The 26,664-nt window shown below is 43.5% G+C and overlaps 1 protein-coding gene across 5 annotated transcripts in view; it reads right to left on the bottom strand.

Moving 5' to 3' along the window:
* Nucleotides 1-9,872: 9,872 nt before the first annotated feature.
* LOC140741182 (formin-like protein 3) overlaps nt 9,873-26,664 on the bottom strand; it is a 174,168-nt gene continuing 157,376 nt past the window's right edge. For 2 of the 5 annotated variants that reach the window (XM_073071057.1, XM_073071059.1), the window contains 5 exons: nt 24,999-25,096; nt 23,596-23,691; nt 20,732-20,855; nt 17,653-17,778; nt 9,873-14,087 (listed from right to left, as the gene is read on the bottom strand). In XM_073071057.1, the coding sequence (XP_072927158.1) occupies nt 17,687-17,778; nt 20,732-20,855; nt 23,596-23,691; nt 24,999-25,096 (410 nt within the window). In that variant the 3' untranslated portion in view covers nt 9,873-14,087; nt 17,653-17,686. Of the gene's footprint in view, nt 14,088-14,458; nt 14,499-16,872; nt 16,920-17,652; nt 17,779-20,731; nt 20,856-23,595; nt 23,692-24,998; nt 25,097-26,664 lie in introns of all 5 variants that reach the window. The other 3 variants (XR_012102021.1, XR_012102020.1, XM_073071058.1) reach the window with 3 other exon arrangements.

Here is a 26,664-nt window from a genome sequence, read left to right as displayed (position 1 = left end):
ATAGTTTTTATTATTATGTATTGCAATGTACTGCTGCCGCAAAATAAATTTCATGCCAGAGATATTAAACCTGATTCTGAACCTGCAAGTTAACCTTTTTAGGGAATTCTGTATGAAGACTCCCATGTCCCTTTGCACCTCTGATTTCTGAGCTTTCTCCCCGTTTAGAAAATAGTCTACGCCTTTATTCCATATTCCAAAATACACGATCATGCACTTCCCTACATTGTATTTCATCACCCACTTCTCCTAATCTGCCCAAATCCTTCTCCGAATCTCCTAATCTGTCCAAATCCTTCTGCAGACTCCCTGCTTCTTCAAAACTACCTGCCCCTCCACCTATCTTTATATCATCTGCAAACTTGGTGACAAAGCCATCAATTCCACCATCCAGATCAGAATTGGACTAGTTTAGTATCACTGTCGTGAAATTTGTTGTTCTGTGGCAGCAGCACAGTGGAATACATAATAAACTATAAATTACAATAGAAATATTTTTAAAAATTAAATAAGTAGTGCAAAAAATAGAAATAATATTGAGGAAGTGTTCATGGGCTCATTGTCCATTGAAAAATCTGGAGGGAAAGAATTTGTTCCTGAAACACTGTCTTCTGGCTCCTGTACCTCCTCTTTGGTGGTAGCAATAAGAAGAGGGCATGTCCAGGGTGATGGGCGTTCCTAATCATGGATGCTGCCTTTTTGAGGCATCACTTTTTGAAGATGTCCTCAATGGAACCCAGGAACTTGAAACTGCTGATCCCTCATTGAGGACTGGTGTGTGTTCCCTCAACTTCCCCTTCCTGAAGTCCACAATCACTTCCTTAGTCTTACCAATTTTGAGTGCAAGATTTTTGTTGTGACACCACTCAATCAGCTGATTTATCTTGCTCCTGTATGCTTCCTTGTCACTATCTGAAATTCTGCTGACAATAGTTGTGTCATCAGCAAATTTCTAGATGCTGTTTGAGTTGTGGATGTAGAAAGAGTAGAAAGCACGCATCCTTGAGATGAGCGAGTGTCAGCTGACTGTGGTCTCCTGATGAGAATGTCAAAGATCCAGTTGCGAAAGAGGTACAGAGACCCAGGTTTTGGAATTTTTTGATTCATACTGAGGGTATGAATGCTGAGCTGTAATTAACAAACAGCAGTCTGACATGAGTATTGTTATTGTCCAGGTGATCCAAGGCTGGGTAGGGACCAGTGAGATTGTATTTATTCTATTGTGTTTCTTTGTATTCCACCAGGTCTAGATGACTAGCCTACTTTCAGACTTCTCAGCTTCCCAAACATCTTCTCCTTAGTAAGAGTGACTACATTCACTACTGCCCCGACACTCTCCAATTTTTTTAGCCCACTGCTGGTTGTTCCACAGTGATCTCCCAATCTACCTTGACATGGCCCTTGCATTTTATTTGACTACCTGCAATGGACAGCGAGGAAAGTTATCAAAGCTTGCAGCAGGATCTGGACTAGCTGGAAAAATGGGCTGAGAAATGGCAGATGCAGTTTAATGGAGACAAGTGTGAGGTGTGGCACTCTGGGAGGACTAGCGAGGGTAGGTCTCACACCGTGAGTGGTAGGGCACTGAGGAGTGAGGTAGAACAGAGAGATCTGGGAATACAGGTCCATAATTCATTGAAAGTGGTGTCATAGATAGATAGGGTCGTAAAGAAAGCTTTTGGCACATTGGCCTTCATAAATCACAGTACTGAGGATAGGAGATGGGAAGTTGTATAAGACATTGGTGAGGCTTAATTTGGACTATTGTGTGCAGTTTTGGTCACCTACCTACAGGAAAGATGTAAATAAGGTTGAAAGAGTACAGAAAAAAAATTACAAGTATGTTGCTGGGTCTGGAGGACCTGAGTTATAAAGAAAGATTGAATATATTAGAACTTTATTCCCTAGAATGTAGAAGTTTGGGGAGATATTTGACAGAGGTATACAAAATTGAGGGGTGTAGATAGGGTAAATGCAAGCAGGCTTTTTCCACTGAGGATGGGTGAGATGAGAACAAGAGGTCATGAGTTAAGGGTGAAAGGTGAAATGTTTAAGGGGAAACAAGAGGGGAAACATCTTCACTCTGAGGGTGGTGAGAGTGTAGAACAAACTGCCAGCACAAGTGGCAGATGTGATTTCAATTTCAACGTTTAAGAGAAGTTTGATAGGTATATGGATGGGAGGGGTATGGAGGGCTATGGTCCGAGTGCAGGTCAATGGGATAAGGCAGCTTAAATGGTTCAGCATGTACTAGATTGGCTGAAGGGCCTTTTTCTGTGCTCTACTGCACAGTTCTACCTGTACTACACTTCCTCTGTAGCGTTAACACTACATTCTGCATTTTCTTTCCCTTTTTTACTACATCTATGTATGGAATGACATGTCTGAATAGCCCACAAACAAAAGCTTTTCATTCACAAATACTGGAGGTCAGCCCATATCTATGGAGGGGAATAAACAGTTGACGTTTTAGGCTGAGACCCTTCAACAGGACCCATAAGACCATAACCATAAGACATAGGAACAGAATTAGGCCATTTGGCCCATCAAGTCTGCTCTGCCATTCAATCATGGCTAATCCTTTTTTCTCTCCTCCTTAGCCCCAGTTCCCGGTCTTCTCCCCGTAACCTTTGATGCCATGTCCAATCAAGAACCTATCAATCTCTGCCTTAAATGCATCCAACGATCTGGCCCCCACAGCTGCATGTGGCAACAAATTCCACAAATTCACTACCATTTGGCTAAAGAAATTTCTCTGCATCTCTGTTTTGAAAGGGCACTCCTTTATCCTGAGGCTGTGCCCTCTTGTCCTTGACTCTTCCCACCATGGGAAACATCCTTTCCACATCTACTCTGTCTAGGCCTTTCAACATTCAGAGGTTTCAATGAGATCCCCCCTCACCCTTCTGAATTCCAGCAAGTCCAGACCCAGAGCCATCAAATGTTCCTCATATAACTCTTTCATGCCTGGAATCATCCTTGTGAACCTCCTCTGACCCTCTCCAATGCCAGCACAACTTTTCTAAGATGAGGGGGCCAAAACTGTTCACAATACTCAAGATGAGGCCTCACCAGTGCCTTATAAAGCCTCAACATCACATCCTTGCTCTTGTATTCTAGACCTCTTGAAATGAATGCTAACATGGCATTGCCTTCCTCACCATCAACTCTACCTGCAAGTTAACCTTCAGGGTGTTCTGCACAAGGTCTCCCAAGTCCCTTGGCATCTCAGATTTTTTGATTTTCTCCCCATTTAGAAAATAGTCTGCACATTTATTTCTACTACCAAAGTGCATGACCATGCATTTTCCAAAATTGTATTTCATTTGCCACTTTCTTGCCCATTCTCCTAATCTGCCAAAGTCCTTCTGAATCCTACCTGTTTCCTCAACATTATCTGCCCCTCCAACCATCTTCATATCACCTGAAAACTTGGCAACAAAGCCACCTATTCCATCATCTAAATCATTGATATACAGCATAAAAAGAAATGATCCCAACATTGACCCCTGCAGAACACCACTAGTCACTGACAGCAAACCAGAAAGGATCCTTTTTTCCCCGCTGGCTTCCTCCTACCAATCAGCCAATGCTCTAACCATGCCAGTAACGTTCCTGTAATGCCATGGTCTCTTAATCTGGTAAGCAGCCTCATGTGTGGCACCTTGTCAAAGGCCTTCTGAACGTCCAAATATACAACATCCAACCTCTGCCTAACCTGCTGAGTTCCTCCAGCATTTTGTTGCTCTCAATTTCTAGCATCTGCAGGATTTTGTGTTTCCAAACTTTTCACTGTATGCCAGCATATGTGACAATCATAAACTAATTCCAATTCCAAACAGCAGTTGAATCAATTGGCAGCAATGCGGCAGGATTTTCTGTACAGTACTTTGGCTGATGAAACATATTGTGACTATGATACACCTCTCCCTCCTTCTCTCTTGTTCTATTCTCCATTCTGGTTACCCTCTCAAACCTTCTCTCCTCTTACCTGACCATCACCTCCCTCTGGTTCCCCTCCTCCCCTTTTTCCCATGGTCCACTCTCCTCTCCTATCAGATTCTTTCTTCTTCAGCCCTTTAACCTTTTGATCTATCACCTTCCAGCTTCTCACCACCTTCCACTCCCCTCACTTGGCTTTACCTATCATCTGCCAGCTTGTATTCTATCCCTCTCCCCATCTTCTTCCCCATTTTCTAGTTTGTATGAATGGTTCCAGCCCAATACATCAACTGTTTATTCCTCTACATTGATGCTGCCCTACTTGCTGAGATCCCCCAACATTTTGTGTTCAAAGTAAGTTTGTCATTAAAGTACATATGTCACCAGATTCATTTTCTTGCAGACTTTCACAATGAATGCAAAGAAACACAATAGAATGAATGAAAAACTACACACTAACAAAGACTGGAAAAACAACCAATGTGCAAAAAACCCCAACAAATTATACAAATACAAAAAGTAAAAATGCATCTTCCCCCTTCCTTTCCATTTCTAGTGAAGAGTCTCGGCCCAAAACATCAACTGTTGATTCATTTCTGTAGATGCTGCCTGGCCTCCCGAGTCCCTCCAGTATTTTGTACATGTTGCTCTGAATTTCCAGCATCTTCAGAATTGTTGCGTTTAAGATAATGAATAAGTAAATAATAAATATTGAGAGATTGAGTTGTAGAGTTCTTGAAAGTGAATCCATAGGTTGTGCAATCAGTTCAGTGTTGGGGTGAGTGAAGTCATCCATTGTGGTTTAGGAGTCTGATGATTGAGGGGTAGTAACTCTTCCTGAATCTAGTGGTGTAGGACCTAAGGCAGCAGTGAGAAGAGAACATCCTTGATGATGGATGCAGCTTTCCTGCAACAGTGCTCCTTGTAGATGTGCTAAAAGGTGAGGAGGATTTTACCTGTGATGATAAAGGCATCCACTATTTTTTGTAGGGCTTTCCATTCAAGGTCATTTGTTTTCACCTGTGATGCCAATAGTGAGTATTATCTCCAGTTGCTCAAGATTTCCAGCATCTGCAGAAACTCTCATGTTTGTATCTGAGTGTTTTGTAAGGTTTAAGCCACTTTGCTGTGACTTTAGGCCCAAATACTAAAGGATCTTTGCTCCGCTACTTTCTTCCTCCCTGAATATGCAGAGTTTCACACTTATGAATAACAGGAGACTTGACTTCAAAAGAATATGGAATGAGGCAACACCTTCACACAAAGCGTGGTGGGTGTATAGAATGAGCTGCCAGAGGAAGTGGTACAGGAAGGTGTAAATATGGTATTTAGACATGGGTAGGAAAGGTTTAAAGGGTCCGAGGCGATGAGAAGACAAAGCTCATTTTAAGCAGCTGAATTTTTAAGCACACAATTTCTCAATACCATCTCCAACCAGATGCTCCTTGTTGTGAGCCTTGCCCAGCAGAGGGAAGTGTTGCACTTTGGTTTATTCCAGGCTCTGTTCTCCCAGTCATTTCACCACTAAATTATCTGAAAGCAATTCAAATCCAGTCTTTTAGTTCAAACATCTGCAAAAATAAATGAAGATCAATAAAACTGCAGACACTGGGAACCTGGAATGAAAACACAAAATGCTGCAAAACACTCAATACACACGAACTGCGGGAGGAACTCAGCAGGTCAGGCAGCATCCATGGAGGGAGAATGCTGATGAGGTGTCTTGAATCTGAAAAATTAACTCATTTTCTCTTTCCACAGATGCTACCTGACCCGTTAAGTGTTTCCAGCATTTTCTGTTTTATGTCTGAAAAATAGCCTTCCTAAATTCAACATTCAGTTCAATAAAATCTTAAGTTTTCCAAATGATTGACTCAACATTTAAAAGAACCGTGAGAGGTAACATCTTTACACAGAATGTATTGAGTAGCTGGAATAAGCCTGCCAGAGTAGTCAAGGTAGGTACCATTGCAACATTTAAGAGACATTTAGAAAGGTCCATGGAGGGGAAGGGCTTGGGGGGGGGTTATGGGTAAAAAACTGGCAACCGGGACTAGCAGAGGATGCTGCGGTCGACATGGTCTAGTTGGGCTGAAGGGCTGTTTCTGTGCTTTGATTCTAACATAATTCAACTTTCCACTTCAAAACGTGACCAAGTAAAATGAAAATTCAACATCTTCCAGTTGATTTAGCCTTGAATTTCAGAGGGTCAGGTAGTGTAGAGTTTTGGTAGCCTCTAGCTATTTTCTTCTCTGTAGGCAGACTATTGGGATGGAAAGTGATCTGCTTCCACTCCAGTGCTGTGGGTTATGAGGCCGATGTGGGACTAGCAGCCCCTTCCGCAGATGGGGGCAGGGATGTGTGATGGGCTCGGTGGGTAGTTTGTGAGATGGTGCTCTCCCTCTGCTGCTTACTGTGTGCTCCCAACGCATAACTCGAGGTTCCTAATCCCATCCTGAATGCTCCTTCTCCACCTGGGTCAGAGATTCCCAGTCCCAGGAGCTGCATTTCTTCAAACAGGCTTTCAGCAGAGCTTTCAACCTCTCTCTGGCTGTTTGTCTCTTCCCATGACAGATGTCAGAACATTGTCGTCTCGGGAGATAAATGTCAGGTCTGCACACAACATGGCTTGCCCAACATTGCCAACTATAAACAGGGCCTCAGCGCTGCGGATGCGATGTTGGTTCACATCCTGCAAGTGAATTTTACAGAGACATTGTTGCTGACATCATTCCAGTGCCTTGAGATACCTGCTGGAAGTAGTCAGAGTATCAGTAGACTGAAGGAGGGCAGAGATCACTCCTGTCTGGTACACCGTGAGTTCTGTGCCACGTCTGGAGTCTTGATCTTCAAACGTCTTTTCCAGTCACCCAAAGGGACTGGAATTGTTAATGGTTTATTACTGTCGCATGTACAGAGATACAGTGAAAAGCTTGTCTTGCATACTGTTCGCCCGCATCTCCTCCACTTCCTGGGCATCTGCCCTCACCCCATCTTCCCGCTGCCTTAACAATGATAGAGTCTTTTGTCTTTACCTAACACCCCATGAGCCTCTGCATCCAACAGATCATTCTCTACAACTTCTGTCATCTTCAGTGGGACCCTACCACCAAACACATCTCTACCTTCCAACCCCCCCCCCCCCAACTCTCCGCTTTCCACAGGATCACTCCCTCTGTGATTCCCTTGTCCATTCACCCCCCCCCCCCCACACTAATCTCCCTCCCGGCACTTACCCCTGCAAGAGGCCTAAATACCATGTCTGTGCATTCACCTCCTCTCTCACCTCCATTCAGGGTGCCAACCAGTCCTTCCAGGTGAGGCAACACTTCACCTGCAAATCTGTTGGGGTCATCTACTGTATCTGGTGCTTCCAGTGAGGCCTCCTCTTTATTGATGAGACCCAATGTGGATTGGGGGACTGCTTCGTCGAGCACTTCCGCTCCATCCGCAAAAAGTGCAATTTCCCAATGCCCAACATTAAAATCCAATCCCCATTCCTATTCTGACATGTCAGTCCATGGCTGCCTCTACTGCCACCATGAATTTACTCTCAGGGTGGAGGAGCAACACCTCATTGTGTTTGGGTAGCCTCCAGCCTGATGACATGCACATCAATTTCTCTAACTTCTGGTAACTCTTCCGCCTTTCCCCCTTCCTCCCTTATTCAATTCTCCATTCTGGTTCCCTCTTCCCTCTTCTCCTCACCTGCCTATCGCCTTCCCCTGGTGACCCTCCTCCTTCCATTTCTCCCATGGCCCACTCTCCTCTCCTGTCAGATTCCTTCTTCTCCAGCCCTTTACCTTCAGCTTGTACTCCTTCCCCTCCCCCTACCTTATTCTGGCTTCTTCTCCCTGCATTTCCAGTCCGGATGAAGGGTCTCAGCCTGAGATGTTGACTGTGTGTTCATTTCCATAGAAGCTGCCTGACCTGCTGAGTTCCTCCAGTATTTTGTGTGTGTTGCTTTGGATTTCCAGCATCTCAAAGTTCAAAGTAATTTTATTATCAAAGTACATATATGTCACCATATACAACCCTGAGATTCATTTTCCTGTGGGCATCCTCAGAAAATCCAAGAAACATAATAGAACCAATGAAAGACCCCACCCAACAGGACGGCCAAACAACCAGTGTGTAAAAGACAACAGAATGTGCAAATACAAAAGAAAAACAATAATAAAATAAATACCAAGAACATGAGATGAAGAGTCCTTTAAAGAATCTCTTGGCCAAGATTCTTGACCTTAACTTTTGACTCTGAAAAAGGCTGTTTCTCAAGCATTTGGTTATGCTGTCAGTTACACTGATTAGCTCAGTAACCAGAAGCACGACTGCTACCTCCTGTTTACACCAGTCAGTCTGCCCAGCTTTAACAATCACTCAGCACATTGCCCCGTGCTATACAAGTCCTTACATTTCTTTGTAATGATATAAACTCTGAATACAGGTTATCCTTCAGTATTTAGGAGCTGGTTTAACATTGGGACCATAGCCCTTTCCCAAACTCCCACACAAAGAACACAAGAAAATCGAGGGAGTCGGCCATTAGGCCCCTCAAGTCTGCATCACCATTCAATATGACCACAGCTGATCTGCCCGGGGACTCATCACCTGGGGAATTAGGTTCCTGGTAAAACAAAAAAAGGTGGGTGTTGAGCCTGGCCTAATGTGTAATAGAATGAGCCAGTTACTGATATGATTGGGTAATTTGGAGGAAAACCCCCTCAATAGAAAAATGCAGTTAGCAATAAATAGAACAACAAATTCAATGACATATACCAGTGACACTAATCCTGACTCAATAGATGAAGAATGTATCATTTGTCATTTCCCATCTAGTTGCAATTTACTATAGAAACCAAAAACTGATTCATTTGAATAATTATCAAAAGTACCCGATTTTCCCACCAATGAATAACCAAAAACACTGTGCTGAACGAACTGAAAATGAAAACCGCAAAAGCTCTGTGAAGAAGCACTGGCCGTTGATCATCAAGGACGCTGGCACACTGACAAAGGAAGAGGGCTGTGGTCGTTGGAGGTCAATCATCCAAGTCTCATACAGGAGTTCCTCAGGGCAGTGTTCTAGACCCATCCCTTCCCGGATGAGGGCCATGCCAACAATTCTCAAGAAAACTTGGCAACATTCATAACAAAGCAAGCCTGTTTGGTCAGCACCCCCCCGTCCACCACCCTCAACACTCTCCCCCCTCACCGCCGGTGCACAGCGCGTAACGTCGACAAAATGCAACGCAGTGCTCACCCAGGCTGCTCCGACAGCACCTCCCAAACCCGAAACTTCCACCTCAAAGAAGAATAAGCGCAGTAAATGAGGGGAGCACCACCGCCTGCAGGTTCCCCTCCAGGTCACACACCGTCCTTTACTTGGAAGTTGATTGCAGGTCCTCCACTGTCACTGGGTCTACATTTTGGAACTTCCTCCCCAAAAACACTGCTGAAGGACTGCAGTACCTCAAGAAGGCAGCTCACCACACCCCCCCCCCCCATCTTCAAGGGGCAGATAGGGGAATGGGCATTAAGTACTACTGATGTCCATGGCTCAGAACTGCTGTATTCCAACATGCTACTGTGTGCAAGATATCATAGCAATAAAAAAATGTCCTGAAGAATTGAACTGTCACTGGGAAAACTTTGAGAACAAACTGTTATCAGCATCTTAGCTTTCATGCTGCACACTTGGAGGTAAAAACTTACTGGGTCTTGGGGATATGAGCTGTGAACAGCAGCATGCTCTTCTGCCAATTCTCACCCCACCACAGCCCCTCACCCAAAATCTGGCTATGAGGTGTACAGTACTATCTGTTGATCTGTTAACTATAGTTAACTATTGTTAACTATAGTTGATCTGTATTACTTCAACTTTCCACTGAAGATTTAACAGATAAATCACGACACTTAGACCAGAGAGCTGGATTTATAATAATTATTAAGAATAATATGTACAGAATTGTTGAAGAGACCGAAAGCCTCAACTTTGGCATACTTTTTTTTTAAAAACAGCTTATTAAAAAACATTGAACATTGAAAATAATTGAACTTTTCTTTACACAATAATGAAAAGGTACAGTAAGCTACAAAGTTGCAGAGTCTGGAATGAAATGGAATGGTTACAATACAAACTAAATACTTCATATGGAATACATGGAAAAAAGACAAAATAAAATAAAGTGGCAGCTTTATGAATTTGTACAAGGAAGGTAGAGAGGCTGTTTTCCCCCAAGTCCACAGTATACTTCTCCTGTAATAACCAGTGTTGGGTAGACATACCACCAACCCCACTCCCTCATTATTATTTCAGCTGTTCTACTGGACGTTGACATGAACCTAAGCAGTGATGCAATCCATGACATCACTGAAAGATTCCATTAATACTTGGGGTGCAGGAGAAGTAATGTACAGTATATTGAAACTTTTAACTTTTTTTTAAAACTGTCATTTAAAAAGTTTTGCTATACAGGTTAGTGCATTAGGAAATGAATGGCCAATGAATTACTTTGAAACCATAACAACATCTTGCTTTAAATAGTTTTGTAGTCTTTGGACAGCAATGTTTACAAACATAATTTAAGAAAAATGTTTTCCAATAAATAAAACTGCTTTCACGCCAGGTTTAGGACACTGTCATCAGTAAACCAGCTAATATATATCAATTCTCCACAGCCCCTGCCTCCAGAACAATTGGGAGATTTATGGTCACTGATGAATGCTCCAAATGATTGCAAAGGTCATTATTTTGCATTTGATGGGACTTGTTATCTCACTGGAGAAAGCTGGCTACACCTGCTATAAAGTTAGCTAAGTTTAACGACAAGGTTTTGGCCTAATCAGGCCTAAGGCAATCTCTGTAATATAGCAGCATAATGGGCTTGAGAACAGGCCAGAAAGTGAGTGAAAAGGATTTGGAGAGAGTCTCGTATACACACACAAGAAATACAAAGAGAGGGAGGACAAGTGTGGCCATACCTTTGCCACTTTCGGGAGTCTATACAAGCATTAGGACATAATGTGGTCAGTGTGACAAGCAGAGTCAAGGTGAAGCTTCCACATTGCACTGGCACTAAATTAGATTTCCATTTTTCGTAAAATACTCTGTCCACTGAGTATTGACACTCACTCAATAGAGGAAATATTGCACCCAAACAGTGTTCAGGGGAAATAACATCACAAGAGAACATCGCAATGAATAAAATTCAGTGTCATACTAACATATTCAGTAGAATTGTGTGCAGCAAGGACAAGATTAGTTGGTCTGGGCTTTTAAAAGCTGCTCAATACTTGGCCACAGTAGTCATGTTTCCTTAACAAGATGGAGTTTAGACCACAGCAGGACCATTGTGTGGAGTTTTGAGCCTCCCAAAAAAGGATAGTTGTAGTAGTTTTGGAAAGGGAGTGGGAAGATTAATTTTAAATAGTTGTAGGCCATTTCATAAATTAGAGCTTTTGTCATTGGAAAAGTGAGAGACAGGCTCACAGTTTCCTAAATTATGGAAGAGGAGTAACTTAAAAAATATTTATCTACAGAATGCCAGCATTGATGTCAAAGCCAACATGTATTTCCCATCTCTCAGCACCCTTTGAGTGCCATAGTAGAGCTGTTGACAGTTGACCAAATGGAGTCATATCTATGTCAGGCACCATAAGGATGGCCAATTTCCTTCCACGAAGGACACTGATGAACCTGATTTTTTTTAAAAATAGAGGTCCAATAGCCTTGTGGTGTCATGGCTGATCCTTTAATTCCAGATAATAAAGTCCCCAGCTGCCTTTCCTGGGGTCGTTAGTTCAATAACCTCATGACATGCTGCCAAATATTGCTTTGTACATTTGAAAATAAAAATGGGATCACTGACTATCAATTGAAATGCCAAGAATAAGGAAGAAATTGGTCAGTTGTTGGAAAGTGGAACACAGGACCTATCATTGAAAAGGGAATTGGATCGGATTTGAACAGGAAGAGATAAAAACTTGTGAGAGAAGAGAAACAGGATGAGAGTACATGGATCTAGTTAGGAAGCTGACACTGAGACAGGCCTAATAGGAAGAGTGACCTTCTTTCTGCTTCAAACGGTGATGATGTATCGAAGGACTAAGAACCTGGTTTAGAGTACGGGCCGATTTTAAACATGGTCCCATACAAAATCATTTTCACTACTTCTGCAAAATGACATAGGATAAAACCATAGCTATAAAAAGGCATCTGAATACCTTATATTTACATGTAAACCTTTTGATTCTTGGCCTTCAGTTTAAGACTACAACCTTCAATTCCCCAAACAGAATGTGGACAGCTTCCAGGAACTCATTTTAAGGTTAAAAGCAATGAATAACTTTACACAATAAAGTATAAATTTAGTACTGTCTGAAAAATATAAGCAGACCTGTCAATCTTTAAATTGCTTTAAGCTTGCATTTGGGTAACAACATGTATTTTGGGAACCATAACTTACCAGCAAAAACTGGACAGGTAGACTCCCTGACCATGTTGATTTTGATAATTGCACATATTCTGCCAGTGTTTTGCGCACCTACTGTGCCCACTCCACTCATCACCTCATGTAAATCAGTCTCTGGGACCTCACCCAAGTGGACTCCCATCCCCCGAAATGAGCTGCAGAAGACTACTGGCTATTTAACCACAAAGGACCCTTAAAAATACATGAAATAAGAATCACATTAACTCCCAGATCTCAATTCCGATTGCAATGGACCGCAGTTACTTTAAATCAGGGGTGGACGTGTTGGGTCCAGAATTGGCAGTGGCTCATTAACTTGAAGCTACCCTGTTGAATACTAGTAACAGGGTCCAGAAAAATTGCATCCAATGTAAGTTGGCAAAAGATTAACCTTTGAACTTTGCAGCAGTGATAAGCAAATGGGTAACCTGGAATAGACTGGATGTCGAACTCTGAATAAAATCTACGTAGTTTAAGATTCACATCCTGCAGATTTCTGAGCATCTCCAAAGGACTGAAAACCCATAGTTAATACAAAAGGAGTTTCATTTACCAAGAAAAATATATCTTTACATTCATGTCTAAAGAGATTATATAGGTCTAATATTTTTTTAAATTGAGAATTCCCTAACAGAATGGAAAGAAAATTCTTGTGCCTTTGTTAAATAACTTCCCATGTATAATAAGCTGCAAGAGCAACTGGAGCCTTTGTTCTTGCTTTGAAGATGGTTCCCAAGTAAGCCCAAACACTGAGAGAGCTCATTAGCTCAAAACGCTCAGAAGTTCCATGTGGGTTCAAAATCAATGCAAGGAAAGACAAGGAATACAAACTTGCCTGGTGCTGTTTGGGTTAAGATATAGTCATGTCTATGCATTGAACTCCCCTCCTGGAATTTCAGTGTTAAGATGTATATGATGCGACATAATATATTTAACATAAACAACACAGGCAAACTTCTACACCACTGGTTCCACCACAGAAGGCAGCTGCCATCTTACTTTGGCAATAACAGATGACAAAGTTCCTTTGGACTTGCCTCAGAAGGCCAATTCTACAGTGACAACAGAAAAAAAAAATCTTAAATTAATCAAGACTACAAACACAGTAAAAAAATACTTCATAATACTGATTGGAAAGGCATTAAGGTTTCATGGCACCCCAAGTTTGACTGGAAGGACACTTCAAGCTTTTTTTTATCCCATTAATGGATGCTTTCTTCCCACCCAACTTCAAGCATTATTTTGAGAGTTGGGATGTCAAGTGCACTGCAAGATAAGTTTCACTTGCTAGACAGTGAGCGAGTTCGGTGGATTTGTTCGAGGTAGAAGTTTGCTCCCCCACCCCCATTTCAAAAAGTAGCTGTGTTCTTGTTTTGCTCCCTCAAAGCTTTTCTCCACACAACGCCATATCTTGTGCACCTCTCTGTAGTGGATTAGAAGACACATGTTCAGGAATTTCCTCGTTTCAGAGTGTTGTATGAGCCAATGAAAAGTTCATCCCAAAATGCTCCTCCATGGAACAGATTTTTTCAGCATCGGTTTTGGTCGCAATTTCACCACCTCCCCTATCCCTCCAATCTGACCCAACCCCACTCAAGTCTTTTCTTCAGAGGTGTTTCCATCCATGTCGCATCACTGCATCTGCACGCCGGTAAGGTTGATTTCTAAGATCTATGAGAGACAAAGCAGAGAGAAGGGTAAAGGCCTTTGGCACCAATGGCTTCATTGCGTTGACTGGACAGTAAGGGTTAAAGCAAAGCAACTCTATAGGGATGCAGGGATGGCATAGTGGCAAGACAGCAAGCTCTACGCAAGCAAAAGTTCAGCAAGCATTAGCAACTGAGATGCTTTGTGTGCACATTTATCCAACTAATGGTGTGGGGAGTGGCATTTAATTTGAAATGGACTGCTGTAATAGGTGTTTGGTATAAGCTGGGCATAATGCAGGGCTCCCCATGTATTACACTTAAACAGTCCCAAACCCTTTCCTTTTAGCTTTAGAGTTTCAGTGATTAAAAAAAGTACTGCTGGTCCTGTCCTACCTCTCTTGCAAACAGGTAGCATTGCTGGGTGACCTGCTTCCTATCAGAAAGGAGGAAACTTAGTCAAAGGAAACCAAAGCAACTCCATAATTCATGTCAAATGGGTAATCCCTCCACCTGCTTTACACAGGAGGGTGAGGAGGAGTGGATAGACATCACTACTCAACAAGAGAACCAATAGCAGCTGTCTTCACATGAACCTGGACTGCTTTAGGTTCTTCCCTTGTACTTTGTCTGATTATGATGCGCTAACACTGTGCTCCAATTAATTGGCTAGGAGCCAGCAACGCATATGCTCTACCTCAGCAGAGCCACAAAGGTGGGGGAGGGGTGGGGAAGTTGCTTGGAGAATGCTCTTCTGAAGGGCAAGAGGCATTAGATGATTTAGTTTCTTAATGAAAAGGGGGAGATGAGATGCATTCATTACACAGGAAATGGAGCTGGCCGTCCAGCCCCTTTAATGTCTTCTGTTACTTAGCAAGTTGAACTCCACCCGAACTTTAATACCCAGTTATTTATAGATCCACAGAAAATACTCAACCTGCCCCACCCTGCCTTTCTATTACCTTCAATCCTATGCTTTGAAGCAACTGTGTAAGATCTGCTCAGAAGCCTACTTTCACGCCTGGCTGCACAAATACAATTATTTGACTAGCAACCAACAGTCTCAAATTTGTCCCAAAAAGAGGCACCCTTCCAAAACTCCTTTCTCTACAGAAGGTGAAGTCATGATCAAGTGCAGCTGGCATTCAACATTCCAGAAATATAACAGGGAAGATATTATTTTGAAAAGGGGATATCCCAACTTTTGACTGAATGGGGAAAGTGCTACACTACCGGGCTGCAAGGGACGGGAAATCCTGTCAAATCGGGGAGCAATGGGTTCCCATTATGGGGAAACACAAAAGCCTTTCACAAACTCAAGATGCCACAAAGAAGAAGCTCTTTGAAGAACATACTTCTGGAGTGAAGCCATGGTGGATGTATGAATATAGGAAATACCAAGTAGTGCACAAACATATGGCACTCCTCAGTGATGTTGGATATAGGATAAGTATTGATCATGATGCTAGAGAAATGTTCTCTTCAAATACTGCAGTGGGATCATTTAAGTCCACCTGAGAGGTCAAATAGGTCCTTTCTTTAAAGTCTCATGTGACATTAAACCTTCAGCAGTGCAATACTTCCTCAGTAATGTATTAAAATACATGCTCAAGTCCCCAGAGTGTGGAACATGCAACCACGACCCTCAGACACAACAGTGTGACCCACTCAGCCACAGTTGAGAATGGGTGGAACAAAAACAAAATCAGTCAGGGAATCACCTCTGCTCTGGTGCCTGCCACACTTCAATAGCCTGGCACCGATGAAGTCTTTGAGCACACTTGGGTGTATGGTATTAGGGGAACATCATTGCCTTCAGCTGAGCGATCGAAACAACTTGGAAAACAAACTAGCTGGATATCTGGGTAGTCTCCAGCCCTTTGGTATGAACATCGAATTCTCCAACTTCCGGTAATTCCCTCCCTCTCCCTTCCCCCATCCCACCTTCACTCTGTCTCCTCTTCTAGCTGCCTATCACCTCTCATGGCTCTGCCTTCTTCTACTACCCATAGTGCTTTCCCCTTAGATTCCTTCTTCACCTCTCCTGCCTGTCCCCTCCCTGCTTCCCCTCCCCCACCCCTTGATCTTTCCTCTGATTGGTTTTCCACCCTTCCCCCACCTTCTTTATAGGCCCCTGCCCCCTCCTTCTTTAGTCCTGACGAAGGGTCTTGACCCGAAACGTTGACTGCTTCTTTCAACGGATGCTGCCCAACCTGCTGAGTTCATCCAGCTTGTTTGTACGTCTTGATTTGACCACAGCATCTGCAGTGTACTTTGTGTAAACTAGCTGGATGATAGTGATGTGTCTACTTTGTAGGGAAGAGTTAGTGATGCATCATAACCAGTTGATCGGAACAAGGTAATGAGCCGACACATAACTATTTTCATCCAATTTGTAACAGTCTATAATAAGGGAAAAGGGGCCTTGCTGTCAAAGACCTACTTTATTTTCAATCTGTTTATAGAGCACCACACTGGTCTGTGAAAGAAAGGAGTCTCAGAGTTGCCTAGGAACACCCATGTTTGAGCCAAAGTGGCATTTGTTCCATAATTTCAATTGGTTGCCAGTAATTTCTCAAATTGTTTGGGAAGGATCAAACAGTCCCGTGTTTGAATGGTTACCGAAGGCCGATAAGTTGAGCTAGACTATGAAACAAAAGCATTTGAAAGTTGTCCCCTAGCCTTTCCTTCCACTGAGGAACCTTCCTTGATGCTTGAGCCACATTAATATTTGACTTTGAGCTTGGGACGTGTAAGCTGGCGAGCACATTGCCTTCACAACTGCTCCAGGTTGCACAACGAATCCTTACCCGCATTGGAGAATTTGGAAAATTATGGATCACACTCTTCCCGTTCACTAAAGAAATTAAGAAAATGAAGATGAATGAATGATGGCAAGCAAGAAGGAGATACATTTCTGAGAAAGAAAGGAACAGAATTGTATGGATGCCAGTTTTAGCTGGAACGATAGCATGAATTGAGGGTGCTGAAGAGAGGAGACAATCCTGTGGGAAAATGGAATTACTTTGATAGTCCCATAGGTAAAGCTTTTCCATTTAAAGGAGATGGTAGGATGTCACTTGAGACAAAATAGTCGATTCCTGGTATAAGGAGAAGTAAAAGTTGATGAAAATAATTATGTGAGGAGAATAAGACAAGAGCAATGTAAAATATGAAATCAGACACACAAAGACAGATGAGTTCCTTGGCTGCCCTGAAAGACTTGCTTCATAAGTTATGGCACTGCAATGGACTAGAGGAGGAGTTTCTAGTTAGCCAACGACAATGCTCCTGGGCAATGGCTACTGAGAGGCAGTACCCATTCCCCACCTCAACCATCCTAGTAGTTCCCCTCTCAACCCAAGCATCAATCCAGGAGAGCTTGCATTGGGAGCTGAACGAGTTAGTTTAATATAATGGCTGGGTGAATCCTGATCTGGCTACATTTAAGCCTCAGTTTTGCCATCCTCTGGAACAACAAAAGCTTTCTTTTTTGGAAATTCTAAAAGGACATCTGTTAAATGGATCCAGAAATGAGCTTCAAGAGCAACAGCAATGCAAATGAGAGAGAGAACAAAAATGATATAAACCTGTCAAAACGGCAGACTGTAGAGGGCAGAAACATTAACAATTGGACTCTTCACACAATGTTGTTTCACAGAAGAACCGGGAGCCACGTTTAGCAGTTCGGGCTGTGAAGGGCACACTCTTCAACACTGTGGGAAGAAGATGTGCAAGAGAGAGGGGAGGAAGGGAGAGACAAATTGAGAGAAAGAGAGAGAGAGAGAGAGAGCGAGGAGAGAAGGCAGCAGAAGGATTGGGGAAGGGAAAGAAAAAGAAGCCACGTTAAATCACAGCATTGGGAACTGCCTTGTAATGCTGACAATGCAAAAAACACAACACGTGCAATGGAAGGTGAAACCTTTGTCAGAAAGACCATCACTTGTTGGATCAGATCTGAATCATGAAGAAATACACATGGCTGGAACAGTCTCACTGAAAATGAAGAGCCTGGAATACTAGATTGGAATAATCCCAAGAATGATCTTGCCCAAGACCAACACACTGCAGTACTGAAAAAGGAATTGGGCTTTAGCTGCACAAATTTCCGTTGTGCTGTGTTGACTGGCTGCTAATTGGAGGGCAGATACTTATCTATATGAAAACAATAGCAGCCATTTCCTTAACTTTATGCCCACTAGGGTTGGTCGCATTCCCAATACCATTCTCTTGTCTTTGTTTTTAAGTTAAAAACCGCAGAACAAGAGAGGAGGGGATTCAAAACCACTTTTATATGAGGTCAGGCCTGTGTTGAAGCATTGAGGAAGGAGTAGCAACAAGTGTGCCCAGAGCCATGGATTAAGCAAGAACTGGGTTGCAAGCAATACATTGTAAATAATTGCTACCTGTAAACTCTACTGTTCTTATTCACTCCCAGCTGCCCCCCTCCCCAACTTCAACCCTGTGAGAATTATGCTGCCCATCTTCTCACACACTCTGAGTTTGTGGGCCTATACTGGTCCTCAGATGAGCTACACTTTAATTTTTAAAATATTCTTCGTTGGTCACAGGAACAGAGTCATAAAACATGAGTGGTGCACAAAGAGGCCATTTGAGGATCTCACTGAAATCTACCGAATGTTGAAAGACTAGATAAGGTGGATTGGAGAGGATGTTTCCTCTGGCGGGGGTATCCAGAACTGGAGGGCACAGCCTCAAAATTGAGGGCCACCCTTTTAGAACAGAAGTAAGGAGGAATTGTTTTAGCCAGAGAGTGGTGAATCAGTGGAATGCTCTGCCATAGGCTGTGCTGGAGGCCAAGTCTGTGGGTATATTCAAAGCAGAAGTTGATTGTTTCCTGATTGGTCAGGGCAACAAGGGATACAGTGAGAGGGCAGGTATATGGGGTTGAATGGGATCCAGGATCAGCCATGATGGAATGGCAAAGCGGACTTGATGGGCTGAATGGCCTAATTCTGCTGCTACGTCTTATGGCTCATTGGGTCTGTACCAGTTGACAGAGGGCCATCTGGCCTCATCCCACCTCCAGCCCTACAGTGAAAGCCTCCTCCTCTCCCTATCTATGAGGGAAAAAAATACTTTCCTCATTCCTCTGAGTCCTTCCATGCCTTGTCCCCTGCTAAACCTCTGGAACCTCCACATCTACCCTCGTTAGATCCTGGCCTCTGGACTTTCAATGACCTACCAGTGGAAGCTATGGCTTCACTGCCTTAAGTCTGAAGTCCTAGTCATATACTCTCGTGATCCTCTCATTCTGATGGCGTTCCTGAATCTCAGACTTGATTATGCTCAACAATGTTGCATCCAGAGTTCCGAGCAAGAGAAGTGATTTTGCTGCACTAAATGCAAGCTCTTTCTAAAGATTCCGAATCTAAAAAAAGTCCGCTTGGAAAAAAGATTTCTGCTGTGCCTTTTAATTGCAGTGATTTAATATAACCGGCAGCTGTTAACCAACCTTTATATGCAGATTATGTGCTTTGTTGTGAATCCAGTGTCAGTCATAATCAAAAGCGCATGCATGGAAGTATAAATGAGCCGGGATATTTTTAAAGCCTTCAGGTATTCGTTCAATTGGGAGCAGCATCCAGACAAGATGATCGAGGTACGCACACAAAATGCTGGAGGAACTCAGCAGGCCAGGAAGCGTCTACAGAGGCACCTATGTACTCTTTCCCACAGATGCTGCCTGGCCTGCTGAGTTCCCCCAGCATTTTGCGTGTGGTGCTCAGATTTCCTCTTGTTTGTGATTGAAGATGACAGAGGTTTCACCTATCCAAATAAAACAACAGAAGAAAACCACATCCCTCTCGCCTCCTTCACCCATCACCAACTAAATGATGTCAGAGACCTAAGCACCAACACCAGGCAGCTAGCAGCATATGAGAAAGAAATCAAACAGGAATGCAGTCACCTTGTGCACACATGGGTTATTCATGTAGTGACAGCAAAAAGAGACGCTAATCTACCTGCTCTGGGGCTGATTGGGGTGAGACACAGAGAGAGAATTTTGGACGGAAGACTGCAGGAAGACAAGCTGAACTGCAGGTGACCTGTCCCCTCCTGAGTCTGTATGAGGGAGAGTTGGCCCATGTCCCTTCACTCTTGAGTAGGAGCACAGACACACACAGTGAGCAGGTCAAGCTTGCAACTCACAAGCACTAGTTGGCAACAAATCAGAGGCCGGATTAATGGACGAGTGGTCGTTCACAACCCCTTAATCCAATGACAATCAATTGATTTGATTCCTGACAACGAGAGGGTTCCCTACTTCAGGTGCCTGTGAGAGGCCTCTGCTGGGGTTCCTTCCACCTTGGAATTGAGCCATTAATATCTAAACACAATATCAAGAAATGCTTGGCCATGCAGGCAAGCAGTTAAACAAGGCGATTGGTTCAAGCAGAATGAAGGAAATTCAACTCAAACAAGGCTGTTAATCTTGGCACTCAAGTGAGTTAACCAAGTCAAGTTTGCAGCAAGAAAATTAAGGTCAGTGGTTTGGACAAACAGCGCGGGGAAGCATTCCAAAAATTTCACTGGAACCGAATCAAATGTACACAAACATGCTGCCCATCACACATTGGCAAATTATCAGCCTTGAAACACGCAGGCCCTGTCTAAGCTGACCCTGCACGTATCCTCACACTTCACCTGTGATGATGTCTTCAATGGTTCCATCTTTCCCTTCATACACCGACGGGTGATCTTTGACCTGGCGCCTTCGCAACTCAGCAATGAGCTCCTGATGTTGACGCTTGTTCCTCGAGCATGGAGACTGCAAGAAACAAAAGCACCTTTATGGCAGAGCAGCGACTGAATACGCTTGCCAGTGAATGCTCAGTAGCCAACACCAACACATACTAAGAGCTGAGACGGAAGCTGATTGGAAGGAGTAAAAATGCACGATGAAGAGATTTGAGAGGCTGGTAATATAAAACCTGCAATCATTTCAAAGGTTTGAAGAGATTACAAATTTGTGTCCAAGTCAAATAAAGAATTACCCAGGCTTTACCACATTTTTAAAAGAACCTGGCAGAAGATTACAGTGCTGATCACTAAATGATAGATGGTGCAAAAATAAAACAAAGTACTCAAACTGTTTAGTTCTATTTACAAATAAAGCAAGGCTATAGGCCGCTGGATCGCTTCAGCTTTGCTATCACATGACTTTACATTTTGAAATTAAGACCCTAGGTCCAACTTGGAATGTAAGGATTCAATGTGAAATATGAGTTGTGGATTCATGATTTAATTTGCTCTTTTAAAAAAACAGATAATCAAACTGTTATCACTTTATTGCTCGCATGAACGTTCCCTGCAAATTGGCAGCAGAAAAACAATAACTACGCTTCACTGGCTGTTCGCTGGGTTATGAGAATACAAGTCTTTCTCCCTTTATTTTTTTTAAGAGGTCTATGCTGTACTTTATAGAAATAGCACTGCTCCATTATGCTAGCTGTGGTTAGATAATACATGACAATGCTGCAACATCCCTCTTCATTATAAAACCTGTAAAACATGCACTAGGTACTGGGCCCATTCTACAGCATCCAACATCCAAATGAAATTGAGGCTTTGGAGAGAGTGCAGAAGAGGTTTACCAGGATGCTGCCTGGTTTAGAGGGCTATCACGAGAGGCTGGATAAACTTGGGCTGTTTTCTCTGGAGCGGCAGAGGCTGAGGGGAGATCTGATAGAGGTTTATAAGATTATGAGAGGCACAGATAGAGTGGACAGGGAGCACCGGTTTCCCAGGGTTGAAATGTCTAATACCAGAGAGCATACACTGAAGGCGGGGGGGTGGGGGGGGGGTGGGGTGGTGTATGTTCAAGGGGACATGAGGCCAAGTGGATGTGTGGCACGTGGCCAGGTGGTTAAGGCGTTGGTCTAGTGATCTGAAGGTCACAAGTTCGAGCCTCAGCTAAGGCAGTATGTTGTGTCCTTGAGCAAGGCACTTAACCACACATTGCTCTGCGACGACACCGGTGCCAAGCTGTATGGGTCCTAATGCCCTTCCCTTGGACAACATCGGTGTTGTGGAGAGGGGAAACTTGCAGCATGGGCAACTGCCAGTCTCACATACAACCTTGCCCAGGCCTCAGTCATCATCGAAAGTTGATGGACAGCCAAAGAAGAGAAGAGGTGGAAGTTTTTTTTACTCAGAGTGGTGGATGCCTGACATGGTTGTAGAGACAAATACATTAGAGGCTTTTAAGAGACCCTTGAATAGGCACGTGGGTGTAAAGATGATGGAGGGATATGGACATGGTGTAGGAGGGAGGGATTAGTGTTTGGGTGTTTCTCATTTGCTTTTTCTGGCTGGTTTGGCACAACACTGTGGGCCGAATGGCCTTTTCCTGTGCTGTACTCTTCTAAGTTCTTTGTTCCATGGAATGCTACATTTGAATGTTCAAGATTTGGTTTATACAAGGAATCCCATCACACACACAGAGACATAAACACATTCACAGACACACACAATTAACATAACTTGTTATGGATAATATTTAAGGCTGAGGAAGATTTGACCTCCGAATTATCTAAGGTGGGTGACTTGAATCCAACAGGGCAATCAATGAGACCTCTGAAAATACCAACAAACTCGAGGAGCAGGTTCAAATGGTAGGACAGGTCCACAGGCTGCTGATTCATTTCCTAGGTGACTATTCCTTACCCATGCACCTGGAATCAGGGGCTCAATGCAGAGCACTCAGATGCTAATTCAGATTCATCACATGACATTGAGACATCCAGTGAAATCTGTCGTTTGTGCTAACAACCAACCAACGTGCCATGGGCAGCCCGCCAGTGTCACCACACATTCCGGCGCCAACTTAGCATGCCAACAATGCTCGGCAGAATAACCACACAGAACTTAGAATCTCCCTTTAGAATCAGGAAGCTCTGGGTTCAAGACTCTTTCCAGAGACTTGAGAGCATAATCTGAACTGACTGCGCAGTAATGCACCCTCCTTCGGATGAGATGTTCTTTCAGGATGATTGAGTGGTGTTCTGAAAAGAAGCAGCAGTGTTCTCTTCATTGTCTTTCTATCCTTTACTCCCCAATCAACGTCACTAAATGTGATCACCTGACTGTATGTGAGTCACAACATTGCTGGGAGCTTGCTGTGCACAAATTGGCTGTCCAGTTTCACATATTGCAACTGTGAATGAAAAAGTACCAATGTCTGAAAAGTCCTTTGGGACATCCAGAGACAGGGAAAGGCACGACGGAATCACAGGTTTGTTCTCACTTCTGACAACAAATTTGACCCATTATGGGTCAACCCAGAGCTTTCAAAACACAACAGCCATACAAGTGCCTATTCCAGCAGGAGTCCTGGGAAGTAATCAGCCCAAGTGACCTCCTGTGCCTGAAGTTGATTGCTTCTATCCCCACCCCCTTCCCCCACTGTCCCTGCCTCTTGACCTTAACCCACGCTTATCTCTGGTCAGTCCAAGTGGTTTGTGTGGCTCGAAGTGCAACAGTGAGATTAAGGTGAGTTTGTTGCTTACCTTTTGGTCCTGTTGAAGCTTAGCTTCCTGTGCAAGCATCTTCTCCCTCAAAGCTTGTTCCTGCTTCTTCCTCAGTTCATTTTCCTGTTCTGCTTCCTGCAAACAGATTGGGAGAAGCAATCTTAGCATTCCGTTGTTCTGTATCTCCGCAGACACTCGTCAGTGGCTAGGAGTGATGTGTGTGGAGGCGTTCATTCTGTCCCTCCTGTGGTCAAACTGTTGGACCTCTCCTCAATAATCAAAGCTCAGAATTCCTGCATACAATCCTGCAGCAAAGAGGAGAGGGACATTCGGCCCATCACGCCCATTCTACTCTGTGAAAAGCAATCCATTGGATCCCAATTTCTCTGCTCTTCACAGAAACTTGCAATTTTTGTCTTTTTTACTTAGCCAATACTCTTTTGAAAGTTAATGCTGTATCAGTTTGTAATGTTGCACATTTAGACGGAAACATAACGTAATCATTTTTATTCCTCATGTATATGAAGGATTTAAGTAATAAAGTCAATTCAATTCAGTTCAGTTTCCACTATTCTTTTTGGCAGCATCATGGAGTCATAGAGAGATATGGTATGGAAACATGCCCTTCAAGTCCATGCCAGCCATTGACTTACACTAATCCTACATTAATTCCAATGCTTTTATTGTCCCCCACATTCCCATCAAATACCCCCAGATTCTACCACTCACCAACACAACAAGGGCAACTTACAGCAGCTAAGTAACCTACCAGCCAACACGTCTATGGGATGTGGGAGGAAACCGGCACACCCGCGGTCAAAGGGCGAACGAGCAAACTCCACGCAGACAGCGCTGGAGCTCGGGACTGAGCCCGTGTCCCTTGAGCTGCGACACCGTGCCAGTCAAAGCTCACAACTTGCCATGGTAGGATGTTTCCCTCCAAGCCTGTTGCCAAATCATTGAAGCTGTGTTCTCTGATGACCACACTGTCCTCTGGCAGTGGAAAATCACCACCCACTTACTCCATTAGCACCCTTCAGAATCTTAAGTGCCACTATGAAATCTTCCCTTAAACTTCTCTGCTCAGAAGAAAGGGTATCAATAGGGAAGGGAGAGGAGAAGGGAAAACAGTCCATTTTTTTATTTCAGGGTAATGCAAGCTGACGGTCTGAGGTGAAGGCACACCATAATGTCAGGCACATCATCTGCTAGATAAAAGTCGCTTCAGTTTTCAAAGTAGGGAATTGCCACATAAAACTTAAAAAGGCAGGTGGACAAATAATGCCAAAGCAAAAGCCTCATTAACCTCTGTGCAACAAATCAATGGCTGCCTGACGTTTGGATGGCATTTAAAAGTCTGTCTCCACCCATCAACTACTGTTTGAAGATGTGGCAATAGTAAACAGATACAAAGAGAGTGCACTTCATTTCCAAGATCTTACCTTGTAGGACGTCACAAAACGGACAAAGACTGGGAAGAACACAGATGGGGGTGTAGTCTTGGGATTTTCTCCAAAATACTCAACCACTTTATTGTATGCTTCCTGTACAGGGCAGAAAGGAAGTTAGGGCTATAACAGTAGTCAGCCTTATTCTTCAAAACAAACGTAGCAGCCATCTTCCACTCCCTTGCCAGGAAAGGTTAAAGGTTAGGGGGTCAAGCAATTAGGCATTATTGCAAAATATCAAGAATTAATGACCTCCTCTCCACTGCTGTTTTTAAGTGTTCTTTGCAGTCTCTCCCTCACTTTCTCACCAATAATGTTTATTTAAAAACTTGGCTGCAAGTTCTCTGAAGTCTGTAACATTTTCCCACACATTCCATTTTATCCTCGTCCCTTCCCACCCTTCAGTGAGGAGTTATGCAAGGATTCTCTGCTGGACCCACAGTGAGGAACACCCACTTTACAATTTATTTTACATATCCTGTACCAGAGTGTGATTCAGCAGACTATTGTTCACTTTGTGCTGTGACTTTTGTGAAAAAAAAACTAACAGCAAACTAACTTAGAAATCTGCAGCACCTCCTATTGCTTGTCAGCTCTCCCGGAATGCCCTGGAGTCCCCAGAAATTACAGATTCGTTTCCAAGAGGTGACTGCGAGCAAACCTTCAGGGGAAACATCAGGGCGCCATTAAAGAAAGTTTCATTTTCTTTGCAATATTGGAAATGGAATAAAGTGCTGTTAGACTAACAGTCAAGAACAATCTAACTGGTAATCAGCTATTTAGAATGCAGCATTGGAAACATAGGGACAGGAGGAGGCCATTCTGCCCTTCAAGACTGTTACACATTTAATGAGATCAAGGCCGATCTGCTCTTTAACTCTTTACCCACTTTCCCCTTGATTTCTTTCAATACCAAAATTTTGCTTCATATCCTCAATGCGCCTGACGTACTAACGCGTGGATGGTCATATGGCATTCAAAGCAGTTTCTGTCACCAATTTAGTATCTTCAGCTGTGGGCCACACAAGCAGACCTACGGTATTTTCAAAGGGGTCCTAACTGAGCAGGCCAACAGACCAGGAGTTGGAGCCGAACCCGGGTCAACCCCTGTAAGTAAGTCACTTGGCTGGTCCTCCACCACAGTCCAGCGCAATCCCCATGCTTGTGTTCTTGACCTACCTCCACCATGCAGCAATCTCACATCTGGACCGACGTCCTTTCAGCACCTGACACCCGCCTCCCCGTCCTAATTGCTGACCACCCAATCCCTTAATTCAACTTCCAACTGCCCCACTAATCTTTGCCAGCCAACCTGAGACACCAGGTTTCTCTGGGAGAACACAAAGGGAAGACCTTTCCTCATATAAAGCCAATTCAGCAGCACCCAAGGCTTTGGGCTGAATTCACAGCCCATCGATGTTTTATGTTGTGGGTCAGTGGGGCAAGGTCGGAAGGGAAGAAGGGCTTTCAGAGTAGTCACACCACAAAGCATTGGAATTGTTATCGCTCAATTGACTCACAAGGCATGACAGCTATCTTTTGCACATTAAGGTCTCATAATGCAAGAAAGCAGAAGTAATTGGCCAAGGAATAAACATTGGCTAGATACATGTGAAATAGTGGGAAGGAATCCTTTGAATCCCACGTAGATGGTTAAGCT

Source organism: Hemitrygon akajei, chromosome 18 (assembly GCF_048418815.1).
Source record: "Hemitrygon akajei chromosome 18, sHemAka1.3, whole genome shotgun sequence".
NCBI lineage: Eukaryota > Metazoa > Chordata > Chondrichthyes > Myliobatiformes > Dasyatidae > Hemitrygon > Hemitrygon akajei.
The sequence above is the reverse complement of the archived record's forward strand: the minus strand, read 5'-3'. Positions and strand labels throughout refer to the sequence as shown.